We start from the raw sequence: 25,486 nt of genomic DNA, 5'->3' as shown, positions 1-25,486 counted from the left end.
TCCCATTTCTTATATGTTTTGTAAGGGAAAAGTTTCAAAGTTGTCCAAACCTCTGGATGTGCTTCGCCGAGTTAAAAACCTAGTATCCCAGAAAATTCTTCGATTGCTTTATTTTGCTATTTTTTACCCGTTCATTTGTTATGGTTGCTCAGTAGGGGCTAGTAAGTTTGTGTCCTGCTATAGAAAAATCCATAATAAAGCCGTTAAACTTTTGTCACCTAAAACTTTGTTTACTCATAATATTAATGAACTTTACACTAAAAATCAACTTTATGATATTTCAAAAACAAGAGATTACCAAGTTAGTATTTTCACATATAAATTTATCAGTAATATTCTTCCCTCTTCTTTCGAAAAATTGTTCTCCATTAATACTGATCTAAATTCTAAATAGCCATGATACAGGACGGGCATCAAATCTGGTACACCCATTTAGAAATACAGTTAGAGCTTCTTTTGTAGTTAGGAATTTTGACCCCTATGTATGGGATATTATTCCAATTGAAATAAGAAATTCGAGTCGTCTGATATCCTTCAATCCTGCAGTTAAGAGATTTTTCTTTGCAAAAGAATAGTATGTTTGTATGTGTGTGTATGTAATTTACATGTTTATATGTGGTAATATGTAGAGAAGATTGCCACCTGCTGCCAACAAACCCTTTGGGGCTTTCTTAGCAGGTGCTGCAAAGTGTTTTGTATACATTTTTAGAATAAAATTTATCTTATCTATCTTATCTTTCTATTTTCAATTTTCTTTACTTGAAAGTAGGATTCCTTGATCTATACAAAAATTTTAAAGCTTCTAAAAATTCAAATAGTTTTTCCTCATAAAGACTCATTTCTTGCGTCAAGGATCTTGTACTTCGTTACGTCTTGTGATTTAGTTAAGCAAGCTCTTGTGTAGCGTCACTAAGCCTTGCTGAGTCCAGTGTGAGGGGGAGAACGTAACGCCAAAACGCAATGTGAAGGGTCCATCATACCTTTTAAATAAACGCAGCTAACCTTATTTGCGAGAGGCCGTAATTTATAGAAAAGGCCAAATTACTCCATGAACGATTTGTTAGAAAGACCAAAATGCATTCACTTGATATGAAATTAGGTCAATTTAGGAAGAATTATAAAAAAAAAGTATTAAAACGTATTTAAAATAGACAAGAATTAGTTTTTGAGCACTCTACAGCAAGAAGAAGAACTTCACTAGACTACATAATTTTAGTGGTGTAGATATCAGAATAATTAAACTTCAAGTTTTTTCTAATATTTCTAAACACCTAGCAAACACATTTTTACCTTTAACCCAAACTTATTGAAATTAGTACAACAATTTAGCCATGTTTATTTATGCAAATACAAGTGTTTATCAATAAACATATGCCTAGCCTTCTCATGGGATATCCAATTCAAATTATGAACTACTCTACATTTACATTGAGGGGTCAAACACCGTATAACAAATTAACACCGTATTCCACTCTTGAAAATCTTTGTGAAACACCTTAAAGTCCCCCTTTTAAATATTGGAGTAAATTTTCTAGGTCGTAACGTAACTGGCAAAACCATTAACCATCACTCCATGCATTGTCAATCATAAAAAGCTGAGACTTCAAAATGCAATTAACTCGCACAATAGAACGAAACAACAATCAATCGGAGATGAAGGCCAGAAAATTTTTGGTTGCTTTGGAGACATCCATTTTTGATGGGGATTATATAAACTTATTATTTTAAAAAGAATATAGTCTTTAAAATGTGAATTTTCATTAAAGAGTGAGTTTAAGATACAACCTGTAAGCTAGGGGAGCGGAGGTTTAAGACTGATGAGTATCTAACGTGTATTTCATTCCCTTGAGCGTATTTCAATTTATTTAAAACACAAATAAAACAAACAATCTAAGATTCACCAATTTTTTTTCGAAAAAAAAATTCCGATAATTGTATAGATGTATACGAAAATAAAGCTGGTAAATTCGCTTAAACTAGCCCAGCGGGGTATTTTTGGCGATAAATTTTGGCGGGGTATTTCCGCAATATTCGTGCCGACATAACGAAAAAAAAACTTACTGGCGTACTCAGCGACCTTATCCTAAAATTAATTTAGTCTCTTTTGAGAAATATGTAAAATTTTCGAGTTCATTTTGTAAAGTGTCAACTTTTCATAGTAACACATTTATAAAAAAAATTGCTTTTTGTTGAATTATCCATATTCATAACAAACATGTATTTTTAATATGTCTTTCTTTCCTTCTTGAAATTGAAATTTTTTAAAAGACGAAGAGTACCTCGTCGTTTATGCGGTTGTCCAATGAACTCCTCGTATATCTCCCTTGACAATAAAAAATAGCTAGGGAGGTTTTCCAAAAAAACAAAAACTTTTCAAGTTTTACCCGCTTTTAATGGTGTCATCCACTCAAACCTCTGACATTGCAAAACAGATAAAATTATCCCTGATTTTCTTCTTTTTTTATATGTAAATCTGACAAATATTTGTACATGTTGCATCATATCTGTTACAGATCACCAAGTTCTTAATGTTTGAATTTATGACTTAAATATACCATAATTTTTTATCTTTTTCCGCTTTATTCATTATCATTACCAAGGAAACAAATGCTGGTAAGTTTGTTTGTTGTTTTTTACCCTAAAATGTTTCCTACCCTCAATGTTTTGACACACAAAATTTTTCAAACAGGCATGTTTGAACCTTTGAGTCACCAAAATAAATTCCGGCATGTGTGCATCTTATGAACTGTCGCTTCTTATTAAGTAGAAAAGATAACTCATGAAAAATATTATAAATTGTCTTATTAAAGATGTATTTATTTATTTATTTCATTAATTTACTTAAAAATCATTTTTTTTTTATTTATTCATCTATTAATTAAATATTTGTGAATTAATCAATGACTAAACTATTTACAAATAAATTAAGTCTATTTATAAAAAACACAAGAAATATTTACGATTATTTAGATAGAAATATCTAATTCGTATTTTTAATTGACCTCTCCCCCAAATAAACCCCAGTGTGCGTGTGTGACACAGAAGGACGTCTCATTTTAGACGAAACAGTTTCTTAACAAAACAAAATTGCGACCAACTATATATTCAGTTCATCATGTCTCTTTTTCTCAACTTCATAATTTACAAATTTGTGATTTCAATTAAGTGAAAGATGGGCGGAGCCTGCCAAGTATGAGAAAAAGAACCACAGGAAATATATGCACACGCTTGTTTATTAGACTTGGAAAATTTTCGTCACTAATTAGAAAAATAAACTTAATGAAAGGGGTGCCAAAGAAGCTGGAACCAAGAGCTATTCAGTATTTGTTGCTAGAGTATGTAACTTGATGGCTCGGGCATGGTATTTTTTATATCTGACAAGGCACTCAAATCCAATGAAAATTCTAGGTCATCATTCCTGCCCTCGAACGGCTAAAAATACAAGTATTCAAAACACACAATACAGCAGTTCTTTAGAAGTACAATATTTAAAATTGTTTTCCCCCTTCCATACCAAATAACATCCTTGACCAGCATATAACTGAAAAAAAATATACCGACAAGAATTTTTAATAAAGATAGGAATGATTTTCATCAATAGTTCTTACAGAAAGTTCGTTTTTCAAATCTATAGTCTGAAATGATTACTTTATTGTAGAATAATTCACTTCACGATTCACTTATTTCAAATAACTGGCTTCGCAACAAAAGAAATTGCTCCAATACGTAGTAACCATTAAATGGTGTTCAGAAAGACACACATATTTTTTCAATATCTTAATACAATTAATACAAATGCTACTTTATCATTATCTTTATTACTGTAGTTTTTAGAAAATGATTAGTTCATCTAGTCAACTTTTTTTCTCTTGAGAATTTTCAAATCAATCATCAAAATTAGGAGTAAGACAAATAAATTTGTATAAGTCAAATGCGCTATCAAAGGCTTATACTGGAAATACATTCTGACGCATTAAAGAATTTAGGATAGGCCTAACATGTATTTAGTCATATTATCAAGTTCTATTCATTTATTGGAATCAAGGAATAAAAAAATCACGCGGCCACTTTTTCCTGCCAAAATACTCCGTTGAAGTCTCAAGCCAAAAAAAATTACAAAAAAAAAGAAATTGGCAAGTCTTTCTTCTTTCTACAAAGTGCAGCCACCCAAGTTAGTTACAAAATTATCGAAAGTGCCGTTAGAACGGTATAAACACAAATTCGGGTTAGTTCCAGCGGAAAACCACAAGACAGGCAAAAGTACCTCCGACCAACAATTCAGCCTCAAGTGACGGTTTAAGTTCAGCATTGCAGAGATCATGACTGGAGCAGCAAGTTAACGCGAACACATCTTTACCAGTTTTGCTCGGACGACAAGACACAGGGTCTTCCGGCGGGAAAAACTTGGCCTTGTTGAGGCACCTTTTAAACAAGACATTCTTAGATACAAGCAGTCATGCATGAAGTGATGGTCTAGGATGTCACTTTTCCCTGCTGCTTCTTCGCAGCTTAGCTTACTTTATTACTATAGTTTCAATTATAGGCTATTGGTTTATATGTCGGGGTTGAAAACAGGTAAAGGAGCTACAACGAGGTTATTTTCCAGAAAGGAGTCTTATTCTTTCAATTGCTGCTACTTGTGCAGTATTTATATGTAATTTTGTCTCTAGGATGGTGGGGAGGGGGCTAAACCTAGCATATCTTGGTAATGTTGTGTACTAAAGTAAAGAAATGACAATTATAAAGACGGGTATTACATTTTAATAAAGACAATGAAAAAGAAATCCAGAAAATTCGATTTCAGATCAGAAAATCTTTCTCAACAGAAAGGAAATATAAGAAGAAAAAAAAGGCAAGAAAAACCGAAATTAAAGTCAATTAAAGATAGTCTAAACAAATCAAAAGAAAAATGACAAACCACTCACATCTAATCAAAATTAAATTACGAAGTGAATAACAGTTGCCAAATTATAAGTCAAACTGAGGGAGTAAATTGAAGAGGAGCTTCTCACTGAAGAAAGTTGAAGAAGAATTAGATCTTTGATGGTTGAAGAATTTATATGGAGTTGTTCATTTTAAATTCTACTACTACTACTCAATGCAGAACCAAGGCCCTGAGGCCAACACATGGTCCTCCTTCATCCCAATATATTTAAAGCCTCTCAATTTATACCCTCCCGAGAAGTTCCAATATCCCTCAAATCCTTTCTTACGACCTCCTCCCGCTCTATTTTGGTTTGACCCTAGATGGTTAACGAAAAAGGACGATCTTTGGCAATCTGTGATCCTTCATCTGCAGAATATGCCCTAGCCATATTACCCTTTCTTTCGTTATATCCCTAGAAACCAGAATTGAACCGCATTTTTCGAACTGCCAACTATATGGAATACGGTCAGTCAGCCGAGTAACCAAAACAATCCGTAGTCATTTCCTCTGAAAAACATCTAATAAATCCTCATCTGTTGTTTGGAGCACCCATATTTCAGAACCATACTTGACCACTCGTAGAGTAAAAATATTCTAATTCTTTTGTTTGTAAACTTATCTTCCTATACTTCAAGAATTTTTTCACCTGTGAAAAAACACCTTGGGTCTTGGCTACTCTACTTTTAACATCTTCACTGCATCCACCATCTAGGTGGTGGCTATAATAAGAAAACACATTTGCAATCCAACGCTATAGGAATCCGTCGTTTCTGATGATGGGACAAATTCTGTCCCCTGTGAAGCCCAGAAACCTAAACCGATCATTTTTTCTTTAATTCATCAGCCATCAAAGATCAAGGCTCACTTAAAGCTTTTTTTGTTTACATATTGTGGGGAAACTATATGCAGGAGAGATTTTTTTTTCTAACACAAAATAGAAGTTTTTCCTCGAGATTCCTTAGATATACCTACAAGATCAGTTTCTCTGGGGACATTATCGCAACATTAACGTGTACTCTGCTATTGTATATTATATAATATATGTGTGTTTACCAATTTTGCATGTTATGTTTTTATCACGAGTCATACTAGTCGAGTTACTGGCCAACTATAATTGAAATTCAGTGTCAACAAGGGGGGAGAGTTCGAGCCCTAGTGTTGCTGATAATTACCTTTGAAACGAGGGACAGTGGTGTGACTCTGTAAGCTCAGCCAGAATCAACCCAGCTCTAAATTGGTACCTTGAGAAACCTGGGGGACAAAATTTGACCACGCATTGCACTCCCAGTCATAGAAACAGAGTCAGGAGATCAGTAGCTGCACAACCAGTTGGCAAAAATGTTAAGTTTTAAGTTTTTATAATTGAAATTCGATTAGTGCTGCTTTGATCGCAGAGAGCATAGTTCATGCTGCATATTAATTGCATCGGTGAATATGGTCGACTTTAAAATGGCACCGCCCATTGAGAGACAATTTTCACCTTTTGTTATCTTTGCTTTACAAAAGATATTAGTAAATCCATAAATACGGTAGCAAATAGCATCTCGCAGAATTAAGACCCAAGATGCCTTCAATAGGCTTAACTTACAAGAATTGACTAGTTTGGCAAAGTGTTCCTCTCTAAGACTCTAGGCCTACCCAGGGCATGGGTAGGCTGAGGTCCCTTGCTGAGGTCAAGGTCCCTTGCTGAGGTCAAGGGACCTCAGCAAGTTTATAAGCCAAGATTTAAATTCTTCAAAGCAATACACTATTTTCATATATTCTTACGAAGGCTTACAAAAAAGGATGCAGCAGAATTTGAAATGCCTTCTTGAGCCCTAATGTTGAGGTAAGTCCATTCTTGAAAGTTTCATTTATCTAGAGCAAAAATTTTACAGTTTTTGAGAAGTTAATGCACTGGAAGAGGGAGGGTTGGAGGTAAACACTTCAGTAGGTCCAATGATTTAAAGTTCATCTGTGCAATGTAATTATTTTTCAAGTTAGCGAAGTCCCTCTTTTATGCTTATATTTTTGTCCTTCGTTCGTCAGTACTTTTGAAAAGCTCCGACAGCCGTGTACCCATAAAAAAATATTAAAATGAAGGGTTTTATCCCTTCAGGGCAAGTGAAACACTACAGCTGCAATTCACACTAGAGTAGAAAATTCATATCTTAAAGGACCAATATTTTAATCTAAAATATTGCTCAAAAAACATGATTCCTGAGCCATAGCTTCATTCACTCATCTGTGTTTTAACTACATATTTTTAAATATAATTAACTCCATTCTAGGTCAGTACCAATCATGTAGATGATATAACTTTTGTTATTAATCAACATTTCCTTGACGTGATATTTATTGTTATTTGGTGTGGCTGAATATATTAGGAAGAAAACTTAAAGAACCTCTATTTTTCAATCAGAATTACTTTTACCAAAAATATCTCACATAAATTAGGCTATAACATTTTTTAATAAAAATTTGTTGATGGCAAAGGAAGATGGAATAAAGGAAATCATTGACGTGACAAGGGAAGTGGGTACTGCAACATAAAAAGTCTTTCCATACCTACAGGCATATTTCTCTACACCTGGGATGGAGAAAAACACCATTGCCAAGGGGAACTAAACTGAAATAGAGTCAACATATCTAGTACCTGAAAAACACATCTGAACCAACGTTCAGAACCAAATTCAACTTTGCGTCTCATAAAACGAAAGCTTTTTTGCCTGATGACCAATGGTCTGTGTAGTGCAGGTACCAATCTTCTGATTTTCTGCCATCAGCAGAGAGTGCAATCCATGGTCGGGGCAAATCATCTGATGCTTCCCATGTTTTCCAACAAATTTCTCCAAGTATCCATTTACATCTTGGTCGACTCTGGCTGAGCTTATAGAGACACACCATGACTCTTACCTAACCTACTGCCCTAGCGTTTCACTTTTAACAACCGATTAGGTTCTAAAAGGTGAAGATATTTGTCTCCAGAAATAAGGAAAAAATCTTATTTGGCTATAAAACTAGATCACAGATGTAACCCAATGAAATCAAAGCATAATTTTTACCAAGGGATTACAGGAGCATAATCTTTATTTGTATCTTTGCTTCAGCCATTTTTCCATGATGGCATATCCTAGAATGTTGGCACATGATCAAATAATTCAGTTACCAACTTCCCCAGTCCAACGTTTTATAAAATAAACAAGAAAGAAAAGGGTAATGAATAGGATATGGTACTGGTGTTGATTGCTGTATAAGAATGTTGTATACAAGCATAAAACTTATATACTTAACAGGCTTAATTACTTAACAAGCAATTTCATTTTTTTTTATTTTATTTAGGCTTAATTACTTATATACAACTTATTAAGCGTTATACAATTTACACACTTAAATGATGTTTAATGTATGAAGAATGTCATTTTGTTTTTACATTTACTTTCAGTTTGAGCACATAAAATATATATTATCAGATCCTAGTAAGCTACAGTTATTTAAAATAGCCTAATGAACTGTATTTAACAACAAAAAACAAGTCAATTCGAAGTGTTGGTTTGCAGTTTCAAAGTCCTTTCTTACCAGATGAGAAATTAAAATACCAGATGAGAATTTAAAATTTAATTAAAACCTTTTATTATAAAATCTCAAAACATTAAAAGTGTAGTTATATATATTACAGTTATGCATATGTATATATATATATATATATATATATATATATATATATATATATATATATATATATATATATATATATATACAGCAATAACAAAACAATAACAGCTTTCACAGAGTTTTTAATTTTACAAATAGGGAGGCTTACTTATAAGAGGAAAATACCCCTTGCATCCCCCAAAGGCATCTACATTATCTAACCAAAGCATATTTTATTCATTAAGCAAGGAAGACAGTAACAGTTTTCACATCTTTATCCATTTTATAAGTAGGGAGGCTTCCTTTAGAGAGAGTAATACCTCTAGTGACCCTAAAGTTTATATATATTTATCTACCCAAAGCAACTATCTGTTAGGAAACTTGGTATAAAATCTACATGTAGGCTATTCTTTAACAAAATAAAACATTGCATAAGTTTACCTGTATTCATGAACAATAGAACCAGTAGGCTTTTTTATAGTAGCAGTGAAGCAAACCCCATCAGTTTCACATGTGTTGTTTAAGCAATCTTCTGAATCCAAGTCACATCTACATTTTAGTAGACCTAAAAAGTAATAAAATTTCTTCTGTCAGAGATGTAAAAATGAGAATCAAAGATAAATCATACTAAGCAATGTTTCCACTACCCCTGAATCTTTTTGATGCTTCCCTTAACTCCAACAAATAAAAATGAGTTCTTTGAAGCCTGCTCAAAGATAGCCTTTGCTGGTAAATACACAATCGTTCAGCACAAAGAACACATTATGAGTTTAAATTATTAAATTAATAATTAGCAATTGATAATAAGATAAATTATTCTAAGTATTGTTTCAACTCTCCCTGAATTTTTGGGGTTTCTCTATATTTTCCCAAATGAAAATGGGTTCTATAAAATGTGCCTGAAGATAGTATTTGTGTGGTAAATACACAGTCATTCAGCACAAAGCACACATCATGGGTTCAAATTAATAATTAGTGATTAATAATAAGACAAATCATTCTAAGTATTGTTTCCACTCTCCCTGAATTTTTGTTGTTTCTCTGTTTCTAAAGATTCCTATATTCATTCCAATTCATTGCAAAAACAGACAAGTAGGGAGACTGGAGTTATCCTGGACAGCTACATTTGGGAAGCTATGTTCAGGAAACTATTTAACCAATTGGTTACTTCAAAGTCTTAAACTACCAGTTTTACCCTGAAGTTACCTTCAGATCTGTTTTACCCTTGATTTGTAATAGTTTAGAAACAAATTTGGTCTATATATTTGCACATCAGGGGGTGGGGGTAAAGCATAGCATATATTAAATACATAAACTAACCATTGCTGTATTTTTTTTTTTTTTTTTTTTTTTATGTGTTTGTGCACATCAAATTTTAATGAGAAGAGAAATCACCAGTGCAACAGCACAAACACATAAAAAAATAAAGCAATGGTTAGTTACGTATTTAATATATGCTATACTTTACCCCCACCCCCTGATGTGCAAATATATAGCCCAAATTTGTTTCTAAACTATTACAGATTTGTAATGACCCCATATATAGGTCATTTTTAAGAGGTCAAAAATAGCTTAAATCTGAATTTCTGGTAGAAGTGATTTTTATATTTGGAAAAAGCATAAAAAAAGGCATTGAGTAATATATTCACTTTATATGAAAGCCAGTAATACTGTTTGCTCTAATTTTACCCAAGAAAATTGGTTTTCAGCTTCACAACTTTGCACAACAACATCAGCTTCACAACAACACACATAATCAGCTTCAATCCTAATTTATAAGGTTTTAAAGATATGCAAGTACATTTCCTAAATTTTGAAAGAAAAAAACATTGATATGGCTCAGAATTCTACTCAAATAACAGAAATTGAATTTCAGAACTAATAGCAGAGAAAAAGCAACTGCTAACTGAAAATTAATGTAAAATGCTGTTTTCTCAAAATTTTGATAGATATAGACCTGTCATGTAGGCAAATCTCAGGACCCTCTAGAGGGAGAAGGAGTAGAGGTGGGTACTTTAAAATACCTCAATAACTTCCCAGGATATACTTTAGCCTGTAGACCCATCACAAAAAGTTTCATTTTCTTAACCTAACCCCTTTCCAAGATTGCAAGATTTCCAATATAGCAAGAAGTCACTGAACTAGAATTTTACCCTCAAATGCTACAGGCAAGGAAGCAAGTGATGTTTTCTTCTAGGTGGGCCTAATTGTAGCCTATTTTGATTTATTAACATCAAAATATGGTATGATTTATCAAGCTTGTGCAACATACTAAAAAATATATAAGCTACTATAAAAGATAATTTTATTCATAATATGTGCTACATCCAGAATTTTGCATTGTCTGAGTTGCCTATGCTCCTTACAATTTTACCATACTTAGATTTTTACATGAAGAGGCTAATCAGAATTTTATCCAAAGAGGCTGATATGAATTTTACCTGAAGAGGCTGGTAGTTGAAAGAAGGCCTAAAGGGGCTATGCTGATCAGACAGAACAGCAAAATTGCAAAAAAAGTAAACAGTGGGAAGAGTTGGTTTGACAAATTAACCTACCTTGTGCAAAATTAGACGTAAAGAAGACCAATGTAAAAATAAATCCAATAGCAGCTTTCAAGTCCATATTGAATTAGGAAGGAAAAAATGAAACAGGTGTCAACTTTTTATAACACCATGACACTTTTTCATTTCTTCTTCTTCTATTAGAGCTAACTTGGCTTTCTGAAGGAACTCAAATTTTTAATTCATTAAATTATAGAAGTCTATTTCTTCTTGAATGTGATATAAAAATACTACACATGTCAGCATCTACCATCTAATTTAAGAAAATAATAGGTAGCGTGATAGGCCATGCAAATCAGAAACTCACTATAGTGGGTTGGTTTTAGCTAGTTAGGCAATTGACATTGGTTTACATAAGTTCTATCGACATAACGTAATTTCTTACTAGTCAACTACTTTTAAAAGCCAGATAAATTTTAAGCTTATAAACGAAAGTCCTTGAGTAGCAATGCTAAAGACCTGTATTTTGTATAATGAGAGCACGGTTTCAGACAAATTTAATGTTGCTAGTAAATTAATTCAGACTAGCGTATTCATATTTCTTGTACTATGAGTACTGTATCAAAATGTCTCAATACATGGTCTCATAATCTTTGACATTGGAAGGTTTTATATGAGTATTTTTAATGCTTTTAAACTAATCGGCAGTCTGAGGGCTTTTTTCAAACCAGTTTGAGCCGAAATTCCAATTTTGTGGCCGATGTTTACATCTTGCTATAATGACAATAGATCTTGCTATAATCTTGAATAGAGTATTGGTACTCAAATATTTTTCCTAAATTTTTATTCAATGTATCTCTGTATGCTTAATAAGTTAAAAAAAACTTTTATTTGAGACTGTGAGAAATTCAGTTTTATTAGCAGTAACTTCCACTTTTGAGAAAAGCCTATGCAAGGGTATATATTGTAACAATAACCTGAATGATTTGCAATTCACCTAAGACATAGTTTAAATATATTTTCAATATTTCTTTGCTCCATAAGTATCTTATAAAATAATAAGTATTTTTACTTATATTTTCAAGTAAAATAAAGAGCAAAAAAGTAAAGTGCGTTAGGTTTTCACCAAATGGTGCTATCTAAGGAAATATTGCGGCTAGTGGAACCGTTACTTTCGAAAATTTATCTTAAATAAAATAAAAAGACTTCTGAATGTACAGACAAGCAATACAAACTAAAATAATAGGTTCTTCACATATCTTGCGTTGCTAGATTTATTAAGGCTATCCAATTTATATTCGGCTATCTGGCTTTTATAAGTTTTGGGCGGCCGGTAATTTTTCTCTTATTTGTGGTAATTTCTGTTTGTTTTAAGTTTGACCAGATTTATTAATTTGGCTTTTCTTCAATGAAAGAATACTTTTCATTTATCAACTTTATTCACTGGATTCGAGGATCTGTAGAAACTTCATTTGATAAAATCGATAAATAGCTTTTATTGAATACGAGTTAGAGTCAACTGTGTAGCTTCGCGTCCGTGTTTTAGCTCTGATAATCTTTAAAAAAAAAAAAATAGAAAAATCTCCTCAAGAGAATGTGAGTTGCTTTAAGTTTCCAAAGCTTTACCATAAAACAGGCAGCAATATTAGGTAGCATGTCCTAAGCAGGACTTCTATTAAAAGATGGTCAAGATGGACAGAAGAAGGCCTAGGGTCAAAAACGACTTATAGGTTTCTAGCAGAAGAGGATCTTCGCGGCACATATACCAATAAAGAGCAGCTCAGAAATAATTTGCCAGAGGACGAACATCATCAGCCGTCTTAACGGCGTCAATTCTAAAGATGAAAATGCACGACTTATGGTGAAGAAATAAGCTACTCTTGTGTAAAGCTGACCATCCAAAAGTAATTTCATGGTATTAATTTTAATAGTTTCATCACATTTTACTATTCAACAAACCACCAATATATATATATATATATATATATATATATATATATATATATATATATATATATATATATATATATATATATATATATATATATATATATATATATATATATATACGTAAAGTGACAAATAAAAAGTTTAAGCAGGGATAAGTCTTTTTAAAAGACAGTGATAAATTTCACAAAAATACTAGATATTTCGTGTTCTTTTATTAAATAAAATAGTAGATATTATTTAAGTAAAGTGAAACATCTGCACAGTTTTGTAGTTCTGCAAAGACATAAATAAGATTAGGAGTTTGTTACAGGGTAATTCAAGCATGAAAATTATTGATTTAAGGCGGATTTTTTCCTTTTAAAGCTAAATAATATGAAAAATAACTCTAAAAAGGACCCTACGTATTATTAAATGTTGCTATTTAGTTAGTATTTTTGGCACAATAGATTAAAAAAAGAAAATTAATAGAATAACCTTCTGAGTTTTAAAAATATTCATGGATGATATATCTTTTGTTTTCAAATTTTTAAGGTAGGCGACATTTGAGAAGAAATGTTGCTCCCATTGGTACATTGTCTTCGTTTCTATGATCCATCAGTGTTAACGAAGTTTTTAAGAAGGGGTGGATTAAGGGCGATTGGGCCCGATTGGGCACCTTGTTTTAAAGTGCCTGGCGCTGGCATCAAATGAACATTTTTTTACATTATTATATAGCCTATTCTTGAAAACCCCAGTAAGTGTTGCTTTCGAAGATAGATCATTTTCCAGGCTAAAACAAATTAAGAATCAAGATAGATTGATTGGCTTATCAATTACATCGATTGAAAGTAAGACTCGAGGAATTGAGATTTTCAGTCAGTTTTAGAAGAATCTATAGAACAAAGACATGGAAATATTGTAATTCATATAATCATAATCGGTGATATAAATTTCAAAAGGCACTTTGATCAGCTTCATAATATCTAGAAGAAAAGAAAACGATTAACGTAAGTTCAAAATGAGGACAAAAAAAACATGAGCTCAAAATAAACAAATCGGACCATCCAATGAGACAAAATTAAGAGAGCCACCTGAGAAATGTAAATGTGCGGGTGTAAATGAACAACCTGGACCATCAATCCAGCAGCACAGCCATCACAGACGCTCTGAAGGTAACTTTGAACCACATTCATATGGACAAATGTGCATTTATAGACCCTGTTGTTGTTGGTAAAGGACATCTTGTATATTTTATGAATTATAGGATCTATCGTAATTCAACGTATCTCTTAATAGAAATATTGCAATACACAAACAACCATGCAAAGATGACATGAAAATTTGAGAAGTGGAGGATGTTTTAAAGCAACTTGGTGCTTTACTGGGGCATTGTAAATTCAAGCTAATACTGATGAGGAATATGTAATATTAAGTATTACAAATGCTGGCACAATCGTTTTGAAGAACTGGCAGCAAAATTGATGAAATATATGCAATCGATAAAGAAAGAATCCAAAATTTCTATATGACAAAACTAAAATTAAAAGAGCTGTCTTGAGCTAAGTGGATTAGCAAATATGAAACAAGTATATTGTTTTAAATTTGAAATAGGTAGCTTTCGTGCAGTACTAGGGTGTTCTTGTAAGCTTTATTGATTCGGTTCCTTTGTAACTCAACCCTCGTTCGAACCAACTGTGTTGAACCGAGATTATTATGTTTGTTCGTTGGTTATCCACATTTAAAAATTGTGTCTAATAATATTTCATCCAACAATTTTATTGAAGTCTCTTTGCGGAAAACTTTTCATTGCGTTCAGAATATAAGAAACCCAGTTAATAAAGAAAACATGGTTGATCACGAAATGCGAAACAACGGAGTAAGGCTGTATCTGGCGTAAAAGAAGGGAAGGTGCATTGTCAGAACAGCAACTACAATATGTAGAAATAGTATAAAGTAAGGAATCTAATAGTATTACTTTTATTTATTAGCATGTGCTCTTGAGATGTGGTCACCCCCATCTAATTTACCGAAAGGCGATGAGTTGCTTTGGGTTGAATCGAAAGGTTTGAATTGAGAGTTCTGTTCAATAGGAATTGTATAGTGGTTGAATTAAACGATGGTTAAGCTGAACATGGTCTAATGAAACGGGAGTTGTGTTGAGCGGAGGTTAACTTAAATAGGTATCCGTAATTAATTTTAGAATCAGAAAAATTGTGAAACTAAATGTTAAGTGGTATTGAATTCTTCTTAAGAACAAATAAATTTCTAATTTTGAGCGTCACCACTCGCATCGTTAGTAGTAGTATTTTTTTACTCTTGCATTCAAATCCTCTTATATCAGCGAAATCCAAATTAAAAATTTTTTGCTTTTAAATTGCGGGTCAATTTTATAACGCCAGAGCATTTTGTAATTTAGGTCATTCATTCAAGTTCTTTACTTCATGGGTTTAATAAGTAATAATACCTACCTGGTATAATTGCTCGCAGTTCAATGGTCTGAGTGAGTGTGGAATGCTAGAGCAAGGACAAAACTACGCTATACTAAATTGCTCCCTAAGACGTGAATAGCAGGAGAAACAAATAACTAGAGGAGCTTTGGTTACCGATCTAGAGTCGTGCAGCTAGGAAGAACTCTGTTTTGGTCTTTATAAGAACGTGGAAAGACCTAATTTTAAATAATATATTTAATATAATGCTTTTGGTGTTAGATAGGCCCAAAGACGAACGGCAGTAAAAGCACAGGGGCTCAGGTCTTAGGGTAAAGTTTTTATTATTTTTGTTTTTCCAAAGTGGGTCATTACCGCATACTAGCACTACCCATGGCGAAAAAATCAACAATTTGTCAGAAAACAGCAACATAACTGTCAGAAAACCTTATAAACATTAGTAGACCTGTTGTAAACCACTGTGATATATCTGCTTAACCAGGACGAAACCACCATTGGGTTTTTAACAGTTAAAGCGCAGGTTTTTTCGTACAGGAAGACATCTATTAACAAGCTTCAAAGTTCTCTATTTCTTTTAAGCATGTGTTTCCAGTGGAAAATTCAAATAGAATATTTAACGTGCTTAAGTAAATAAAGATTCAACATTGTGAATTGCATCTCATTATACAGCTAAACTTCCTGTTTCTTCAGATTAGAAAGTTTTTTTTTCAAGGAAGATCATTAAAAAATTTGGGTTAATTTATAAATTAGCTTTCTTTTTGTAATATTGATAGGCCTAGGTAAGGACTAATCCTGGCTTAGGGCTGGTCCACATGTCAGCCTAGTTGACAGCTTTAGCCTGTCGAACCTTTTGGCTTTCATTATCAAATAATTGTTTTTTGGATTAAATTCTTTTTGGTTTACCATACATGAAGAAAACATTAGCTGCTTTTGAAATAAAAGTAGGCATAGGCTAGTGGCCTAGGTCTACCATTAGCCTAGATTCCTTAGGCCTATTTCATGGGTAAATTTGCAGTTGGCTATAGCCTATAATTGGTAATAGATTAGCTACTTTTTGCTATCTTGGGAAGAGGTTTGGAGGTGTTTAACCTATTATGCTGTTCATATTATTGACTTGTGAATAAAGTGAACATACCACTCAATGCCTTCTTTGGTAAAATTCTAGTTGAGTGACTTCTTGCTATCTCAGAAAGGGGTTAGGGTAAAATTCTAGTTAATTGACTTCTTGCTATCTCAGAAAGGATTTAGGTTAGGGAAATGAAACTTTCAGGGATGAATCTACAGGAAAAAGAAACACCTTACTTTGCTTACTTTACTTTTACAATTAGCTAAGATGAAAGTGAAGACACCATTTTATACCTTTGTTTATGCTCTTTCATAATTCAGTAATGAATTTTTGGGCTAATTGCATCTTGAGCCCTTAAAGTTGTCCCAAAGGTATTTTATGCAAATTATGCAAGAGCATAGAAAAAGCATCAAATGGCATTTTCAGTGTCACCTTAGCTAAATTATATAGCCAGCTGCAAATTTACCCTAAACTTTGCCCCTTCCTAATATGTAAATATATATCCTGAATTTAAATAAGCCCTGAATTGTCACCAGCAAAGTTTCAAATTGCAAATTCAGCTCTGTTTTGAGTTGAAAACATTTGAAAAATGCACACTTAAATTAAAACAGTAGGAAAATGGTTTAAATTTAGTGGCCTAATAAATAAGGTTTGAATTGTTATAAATAAGTATTTTTGGAACATATTATTCTTGAACAACTTATTTTCATATGTTTTAACCACTCTTCAATACCTTAACAACTTCTCTGTGTGACTACAAAAATAAAGTTCCTTTGGAATCCCTTTAAGGGCTCAGATGCAATTAGCCCCAGAAGCAACTATTGAATTATGAAAGAACATAAAAAAGGCAGCAAATGACATTTTCAATTTCATCCTAGCAAAATTATATAGCCAACTGAAAATCTACCATTTTATGTTCTTTACCAATATCATGATCAGTTTTCTTTTCTGGTAACGCACTATCTCCTCCCTGAAGGTCTTGGATATGGTCCCTAAATGACATATTTTTGTCTGTTTGTATCTTTTCATGTGCTTTGTTTTCTTTGTAAGTTTTTTTTGTATGCTTGACCTGGTGAAATCCAGTTTTGCCTGTGTGATTACAATGGAATTGTTTGGTAGAATTCTTATTTGAAAATGGCTTAATAATGTGTGTAATGATGGAAGAAAACATGATAGCTTAATAGTAATCTGTTTAATAGAAACATATTGCTTAGGATATGACCCCATAGTGCTTGGACAGTGCCTAATTTTGAACAGATATGCTTATAATTAGGACCAAGCTAGTCAGAACCAGCTGACTGAACTTCAAAAAATAGTTTTTCAATATTTGAGTTTAGAAAAAAATGTCTCAACTATAGCCTAGACTATTAAAAAATAATTATTTCATTCACAACCAGTTCTTGAACACTACTACTACTACTAATAACTCACTGCAGCACCAAGCCGCCTGAGGCCAACACAGCTACGCACGCTCCTCCTCCAACCTAATCTATTTAAAGCCTCCCTCTTTACACCCTCCCAGGAAGTTCCCATTTCCTTTAAATCCTTATTTATGACATCCTCCCAACCCAGACAAGGACGACCTGCTTTCCGTGTAGCCCCAGACGGTTGGCCAAAAAGGACAATCTTCGGTAATCTGTCATCCTTCATCTGTAGAATGAATCTATTCAAGATTGAGTCTGTCTATGATTTGGATGCTTTGTTCTAACTTTAATATAATGTGTCCAAGATCAGACAGCATTTTTGTAGATTGGGGTCAAGCTTTAAATATGTGTTTAAGATTGGGTTCCACTGTTATCTGTGATTATATTTTGAATTGTTGGTGTTGTATAGGTTTAAATTATTCAAGCCAATCTTATGCTTATTAAGAAGATTTTGAGAAATTCAATGGTGAGACACTCCATTTTGTAGGGGATGTGATTAAGATTTTTCAATGATTTAACTGTCAAAGTGGTGATCCAAGTACTGGGTATCTTATCCTGTAGTAAAGCAAGAATTTTATTGTTCTGGTATTTTCTTTAGGTTTTTCAAACTATCACAAATTTGGATATTTCTTTTTGTGTGTGTTAGCAGTCTTGTGTAAGACCTATTCTGAACTAAACACTATAGCAGCAAAAAGTAGTACTAGTCACTTCTTCATGGAATATTGTTGTCAAATATAAAGTACTTTTCAGAAAAATGAGAATAAGATCTACACAAAAACTTACAAAGGAACCTTGTATATTGAAATGTGAAAGAGTCTAACTATAAAAATCAATTTCTAAGTTCTTTTTTAAATAATTTTCTTCTTATTTAGATGTTTGATTTGAATTCTTAAAATATAATATTCTATTGATTATTTGGCACAAAGAAATTAATATTGAGCATATGAGTACTTGGGAATTTGAGCACACTAAAGTGTATGTCCAAAGCACTGCAGTGTATGTCAAAGGGTAAAAGTGTGAACCCTCATTGTCTTGTTAATCCTGTCATCTATTATTTTTAGTCTATTATAGACATCTATTATTTATACTCTATAATGACTAAATAGTAATCTTTCCTTGTATTTGAGCCATGATTTCAGTAAGAAATGATAAATTTTAATACACGTTAATGCTCTTTCCTTACAATTTTGCCTCTAGTGTACAAATACAATATAGTTATTATAATGTGACTTGTTATAAATTTTTGATCAGTAATTCTTAACTTAGTAAGTAAATTATTCTTTTGAATTTTATTTGGTTTAAATCTGTTTTAACTTTAATACCTTTATGGTAAACTAGACTCCTCGCCTAGTTTACCTAAACTATTCAATTATTCTTCTAAATTTTAACTAATTTAAATCTGTTTTAGCTTTGATATCTTTATGGTAAATTAGACTGCTTGCCCTCATCATCAGCAGACTAGCATGTCCCACTAAGAATTCAAAGCGCTCAAGGGCTGTCTTATAATTACAATAATTTTGATCCCATAGTAAGCTAATGTTAAGAGGATCTGCATGTCTTTGTAGTTGGTAATGGGGAATCAAATGACATTGTCAAACTTCTCCATTAAAAAAGAAGAAAAAAAATTATAAATCCTTATTGTTTATTTATAACCTGTCATATAAAAAGCTAAAAGAAGAAAACTTCATTTTGACAACTCTGAATCAGGACAAACAGAAATGACCAAAGATCAAAGTACTCGTGTAATTCAGTACTAATACACTTCTCAATAACTCCAGCTGTGTTTACCAATTGATACTTTCTATATGGCTTGGTATAGAGAAAATGATTGATTCCTTGGTAGATTCTTCTGTCAGCAGGCTAACTTGTCCTATTAAGAACTGAAAACAGCACAAAGCAGCTCAACGACTATCTTATAAATTATCTTAATTTGGAGTTCAGAGTAAGCTAAGGCTAAGAGGATCTACATGTGTCTGTTGTTGGAAATTGGTAAACAAATGACATTTTCAAAGTTATTATCAATACGTTCTTTTTTATTTTCTTAAATTGTACTTGGAGTAATTTAAGAAGATCATATCCTGCAAAGTTAAAAATGCATTTCAAACCCATGACAAGCCATGATCCTTATATATATAATTCAGGAGAGATGCAATATAAACCCAGTTGACAAGGGTGGCCAAAAGGTGATTATAGCTTGACAGCCATTCTCAGTGTGTTTTGAAAGAACCACCATGAAAATGGCAACTTTGGATAAAGTATTTGAGGTGAATTAGTGTGGCAAGCAGTATCTATATCCTGGCAAACTCTAACTATTTATCAGTAACGGTTAATGAGGCATCATGGTTGAAACAACATGACTTTTATCCCATTCTTTGTCTAACTGTTTTTTTAATGCTTTAGTGAATGTAGCTCAGTTTTCCCTTAAACTGTCCTAGTTTTTAACAGTCCATTGGCTAATGAAGCCATACCTTATCCTTGTCTTTCCTATTCAACTGTGTCTTATACATCTTATGGAGTAGTGTATTGTTACTGAGATCACCTTACCATGTGAATATATTTATACTCACATAGTAAAAAAGAAAACAGGGTAGAAAAAAGAAAAGGGGCTAAAACACATGAATCTCAACATATGCTGAAGTTTGCCACTGAAGTTGGTCTTTGCTTCTAATTGGTATGATTTTTATGTTTTTCATAATGCTGAATATGCACACTATACCAATTAGGTCTACCTCTCTGTCCTGGTGGTACTTTTTAGAGCATGTTTGGTGTAAAAGGTAAAATATTGGGTAGTATTCGAGTCTAGAAAGCGTTTGCTTTTGGTTGCCGCACAGCCATTAGTGGAGAAATAACACACAATGGAAGAGTTTTTGTTAATGAGTCTGAATTTAAAAATATTTATAATACTGTGAGACTCTGGTAATGGCCAATATTTAACAGTTAACCAGGGGTTACAAATCCCTCCAACCTTTAAAGAAATGGTAGAGAAGTCCTCAAAAGGGTTGTGTAACCAGAAAATAAAGTTGTTTCAGTTAAGAAGCATCTAGAATAAGCTGTTATTTGTAGTCATTTTGCTAGTTATCATAATTTTGCAAATATTGCCCTTACTTAATTACAATTTGCCCTTGTAATGAGTTTGGTGAGAGGGCTCGGAGATTTTGAGGTCCATATGAAAATTAAACAAATGGTTAAGCTTGTTCTTTTTTCCTTATGCTTTGGTTGAAGGACTTCAATTGTCCGTTACGACCTCTTCTTCCTTTTGGCGAACGGGCCTCCAAAAATGTTTTTATCACGAGGTTCCAATTCCAGAATTTGTATGAGGGTATATCCTTCTTTGTCATCTTCTCCTCCCTTCTGTTTGGTTTGTGGGAAGTGCTAGTACTTGAGCTGCCTGTCCCCAGCAGTTTAAGGCGTAGAGGCCGGCTGGTACCAATAATAGCTTAAAATAATTCAAAGTTTTACACGTGATATTAAGATTTAAAGTGTATCCCTGTGTATACGTGCAGAAATTTTTGCGTGAAGGGAAGTGAGATAAATCTACACTATTTGTCTCTACAGAGGGTAAAGGTTTTGAAAAGTTTCTATCTATTTTTTCTTGGGAGAGGGGGAATTTAAAATGTATTTGTGCTATTCCTATTCCTAACTTCTGTTAATTCTTCAAGTTAGATTATATTTATATTCTGTTTAAATGTTTAATACTTATAAGACTTTCTGGTTTGTGGGAAATATTGCACAATAATTAAAGCTCAATATTCTCATAGTGTATTACTGTATTAATTCATAATTTTTTGATAATTAATATGTAATTAAATAATAATGGTGTTGTTCAAAGGCTCTAAGACATATGCGAAAAATCACCTTATGTGTGTATTTCAAAGTAGGTTTACAAAAGCCACTTACAAAACTGATACAATTAAGTGTAATAAACAGGCAGATACAAATAAATAATAACTTCCTATCTTCGAGACTTTGAAATCTTTGAAAATAAAATTGCTTGTTGCCAGGCAGGAACAGGCCAATGAAGGATATGGAGGGAAGGCATTTTGGCATTCTAAATCCTCTCCTAAAGCCTGAAAAAAAATCGATTTTTTTAACATAGAGCTAGATTTTCTTTACTTGTCTACATTAAGCAGCTTTTAAGTTTTGAAAATGTACAATGTCAGCTGTAAATGAAACAAGTGAAATAACAATAGATTGTTCGAAATAAGTGAAAATATTAAATACATAACATACAAAAATGCCACATTTTAGAACTAAATAATACAAACTTTACACATTATTTGGTTGATGCTAAACTAACTGGGAAAAGTGTAATGAAGCGAGGGGGAGGCAAAAATTCTTTGGCAATGATCGGAAAGCAAATGTTTGAAGTAGTGATTCTGAATTGGCCAATAAAAGGGATGGATTATAAAAAATCAAATTAATATAAACGTTGACGTTCTGGTAATTTAATCAATTCTTGAAGCGGTAACCAAGAATGTATCAAGGATTTGTTCAGAAGGGGGGGGGGGGTACAAAGAAAAACTTGGAAAAACGCGTTTGCTTATATGCGTTTTGTTACGATTTTACGAGTCAGACATTTTTTTTTGGGGGGGGGAGGGATATACAAACCTTGAAACCCCCCTCCCCTTGATAGGACTTGTAGCCATATATTGCTTATTTGTACTTTGCAGAAAATTAAGCATGAATTAGCTCTATTTCATTGTTAAACGAATTGCGGAATGGATTGCCATTAATTACCAAAGGTAAAATATAATTCAATTGCCGTCACGTCTAAAGGCTCTAACTGACATTTTCGTGCTTGTGAGATAAGTGCCAAAAACTGTTTGTTATGCCCTTCTAAAAGGAAGGATCAGCAGGGCAATGCAGGTCAGGAGGATCAAAGTCGGCTTAAACATACATTAACATGCTGATCCTCCCTTTGAGAACAACTTGGCAAACAGTTTTTGGTAATTATTGCACACGTTTGAAAGTGTCAGGTACGACCCCTTAGTCATGATTGCGATGTTAGGCCTTTATTTAATGACACGCTTGTTGATAAATTAAAACATGCTCGTTTACTAATGTTAAGTAGTAAGATAAAAAAAAGTCAGTTGCGCCAACTCACGAAAATATAGGGTGAGTGCAAGGACTATCTTTTTCTTAAAAAAAAATAAAAAAATCAAGATATAAGATCTATTTTTAAAATCTAGAGTGGTAATCCCCCCCTCCTAATTGGTGGCCGTGAGTACAGTAAATATCTTTACTTCAATGGCCCTTACCAAAGTTGACGTTGATAAGATATTAGCAGCCAGGGTCCTCCTAGAAACTTATTCCCCCCATCAATGCTTTATCTAGTAGGGGGGGGGGTACCCGTTTCGACCACCCCTCGAAATTTTTGTTCGACTTGTAAAAAAGTAACAAAAATAACTACTTTTTGCAAAGCTTTTTTGTGCCCCTTGGTAACCGGTGCAGCAAGCACGCACCGAGGAGGGAGGGTTGTCGAGTGTTTATCCCTAAATCTCAAGTTTTACCCCGTATTATATACCGCTAGTATAATTTTATCAGTTTTTTTCCGAATATGGACCCTCCAAAATAAATTTCTGCGTATGGGACTGGCTAAGAACTTACGTTTAGACCCAAAATGTTTAGCTTTTTTAGCCGATGAAATAAACAGGTTTTATCCGTAAATTTGTTTCTAAACATGCCTCAGTAAAAAATTAAAACGTTTTTCGTCAAAAATCAAATCATGCTCATTAGTTATTGCTTATAATCATTAAGGAAACTAGTTGTTTTATGATTAGTCCCTCTAATCAAAGCAACAAATCTTGACGGTTTGCAAGCCTTGAGGTCACTATTCCATTGCACAAAATAATTAAATAAATTATAATATATGGTAATAATTGTCGACCTGGTTTTGACGTGGTCAATCAATGTTTAAGACGCATGGGTCACTCCGTAGCTCCAGCGGCACCTGCGCTCCACTGAGCTCACACTGGAACTAGAAAATCAAACAGACAGAAACAAAGATCAGTCTGTCTCAGAGCGCTTGGGGTGTTAGATACTTAGTATCTTTAGTTAGCCTAGTTTAGGCTGTTTTTCTTCTGTAGGCTTGTTTTGTTTAGTGCTAGTCTAGCTTATAAATAGACTTAGCACTTTGAACTTCTTCTTTTCAAGGTTTTTGTTGTGACGTTTATTTTTCGTGTTACTGAAAAGGGGAATCATGATCGAATCACCAGTAAATGGAGAAGCCGAAGTTCCCAATGACCCAGGGTAAGAGCACTTTTCTGTCTTTCATTGTTTCGCGTGCTTTTTTGTTAAACCCTTTCTGAGATAGCAAGAAGTCAATTAACAAGAATTTTACCAAATTTTCTAATTAGCTAATGAGATATCTAAGAAAAAGACATACTTTTAGAATAATAATTTCATTCCGAATCTAAATATAACATTCGGTCGTGTTGGTAATAAACTTTACCCCAACCTTGATGTGTAAATATATACCCTGAGTTGTATACATATACAATATTCTCTGTAATTCAATCTCCCTCACATTGATTTCTAACATTTGGTCAAAATTATGGAAAATTGCATATAAACAATTCAGGGTGTATATTTCCGCACTTAGAGGCGGGGGGGGGGGGATAAAGTTCGATAAAATTCTAGTTGATTGACTTCTTGCTATCTCAGAAAGGGGTTAGGTTAGGGAAATGAAACTTTCAGGGATGGGTCTACATGCTAAAGTATGTCCCGGGAAGGTATTTTGAAGTACCCACCTCCACTCCTGCTCCCTCTAGAGTGCCTTGAACTTTGATGACCTTCAAAAATATGTAATGTTATAAAAGTGAAATCTTCCTAAATTAAAAAAAAAACAACATTGATATGGCTCAGAATTCTACTCAAATAACAGGAATTGCAGTTTTAGAACTAAAGGCAGAGAAAAAGCAACCGGTAACTGAAAATTAAGGTAAAATGTTGTTTTGTCAAAATTTCAATAGGTAATAGACCTGTCATATAGGCGAATTTCAGGGCTCTCTAGAGGGAGAAGGAGTGGAGGTGGATACTTTAAAATACCTTCCCGGGATATACTTCAGCCTGTAGACCCATCCTTGAAAGTTTCATTTTCCTAACCTAGCCCCTTTTTAAGATAGCAAGAAGTCACTCAAAAAATTCATTTCCAACGTAAAGGAATATTGCATTAAGGCTCGGGATGAAATTATCATTTCCGAAGCGGGGATTAAAGGATGAAACTATGATCTCATTAATGAGTTAATCGGAAAATTTAACGTCATTTTTTGTTCTGTTAATGCAAGACGCATTTAAGATTAATTAATTAAAGATATTGAAAACTAAGTATTGCATTTTCTTTCGCACGGTGCTGAAAAAGGGGGTTAAAATCGCTTGGAGATGGTCTCCAAAAAGACGAACCGAGTGGTGGGAGAAAACTGAATGTTTGACTTGTTCGAGCCCAGAATCCTATGTAGGCCTACATATTCCATTATCGACGTAGGCCAATCCTCATCAGACCTGTTTCGGGTAAGGTGTATATTAACGGACAATTCAGGTAGCTAAGAAATAAGCTTACC

The 25,486-nt window shown here is 33.3% G+C and overlaps 2 protein-coding genes across 6 annotated transcripts in view; one reads left to right on the top strand and one right to left on the bottom strand.

Moving 5' to 3' along the window:
* The window catches only part of LOC136033651 (TGF-beta receptor type-1-like), a 58,141-nt gene extending 46,808 nt beyond the window's left edge, over nucleotides 1-11,333 (bottom strand). For 2 of the 3 annotated variants that reach the window (XM_065714472.1, XM_065714473.1), the window contains exons 1-2: nucleotides 11,116-11,325; nucleotides 9,002-9,125 (exon numbers count right to left, since the gene is read on the bottom strand). In XM_065714472.1, coding sequence (XP_065570544.1) covers nucleotides 9,002-9,125; nucleotides 11,116-11,182 — 191 coding nt within the window. In that variant the 5' untranslated portion in view covers nucleotides 11,183-11,325. Of the gene's footprint in view, nucleotides 1-4,264; nucleotides 4,423-9,001; nucleotides 9,126-11,115 lie in introns of all 3 variants that reach the window. The other variant, XM_065714471.1, reaches the window with a different exon arrangement.
* Nucleotides 11,334-16,026: 4,693 nt separating this feature from the next.
* Nucleotides 16,027-25,486, top strand: part of LOC136033647 (RNA-binding protein Musashi homolog 1-like) — a 122,089-nt gene continuing 112,629 nt past the window's right edge. The window contains exons 1-2 of one of the 3 annotated variants that reach the window (XM_065714465.1): nucleotides 16,027-16,063; nucleotides 24,081-24,176. In XM_065714465.1, coding sequence (XP_065570537.1) covers nucleotides 24,127-24,176 — 50 coding nt within the window. In that variant the 5' untranslated portion in view covers nucleotides 16,027-16,063; nucleotides 24,081-24,126. Of the gene's footprint in view, nucleotides 16,171-23,915; nucleotides 24,177-25,486 lie in introns of those variants that run through there. The other 2 variants (XM_065714464.1, XM_065714463.1) reach the window with 2 other exon arrangements.

This window comes from Artemia franciscana, chromosome 12 (assembly GCF_032884065.1).
Source record: "Artemia franciscana chromosome 12, ASM3288406v1, whole genome shotgun sequence".
Taxonomy (NCBI): Eukaryota; Metazoa; Arthropoda; class Branchiopoda; order Anostraca; family Artemiidae; genus Artemia; species Artemia franciscana.
The sequence above is the reverse complement of the archived record's forward strand: the minus strand, read 5'-3'. Positions and strand labels throughout refer to the sequence as shown.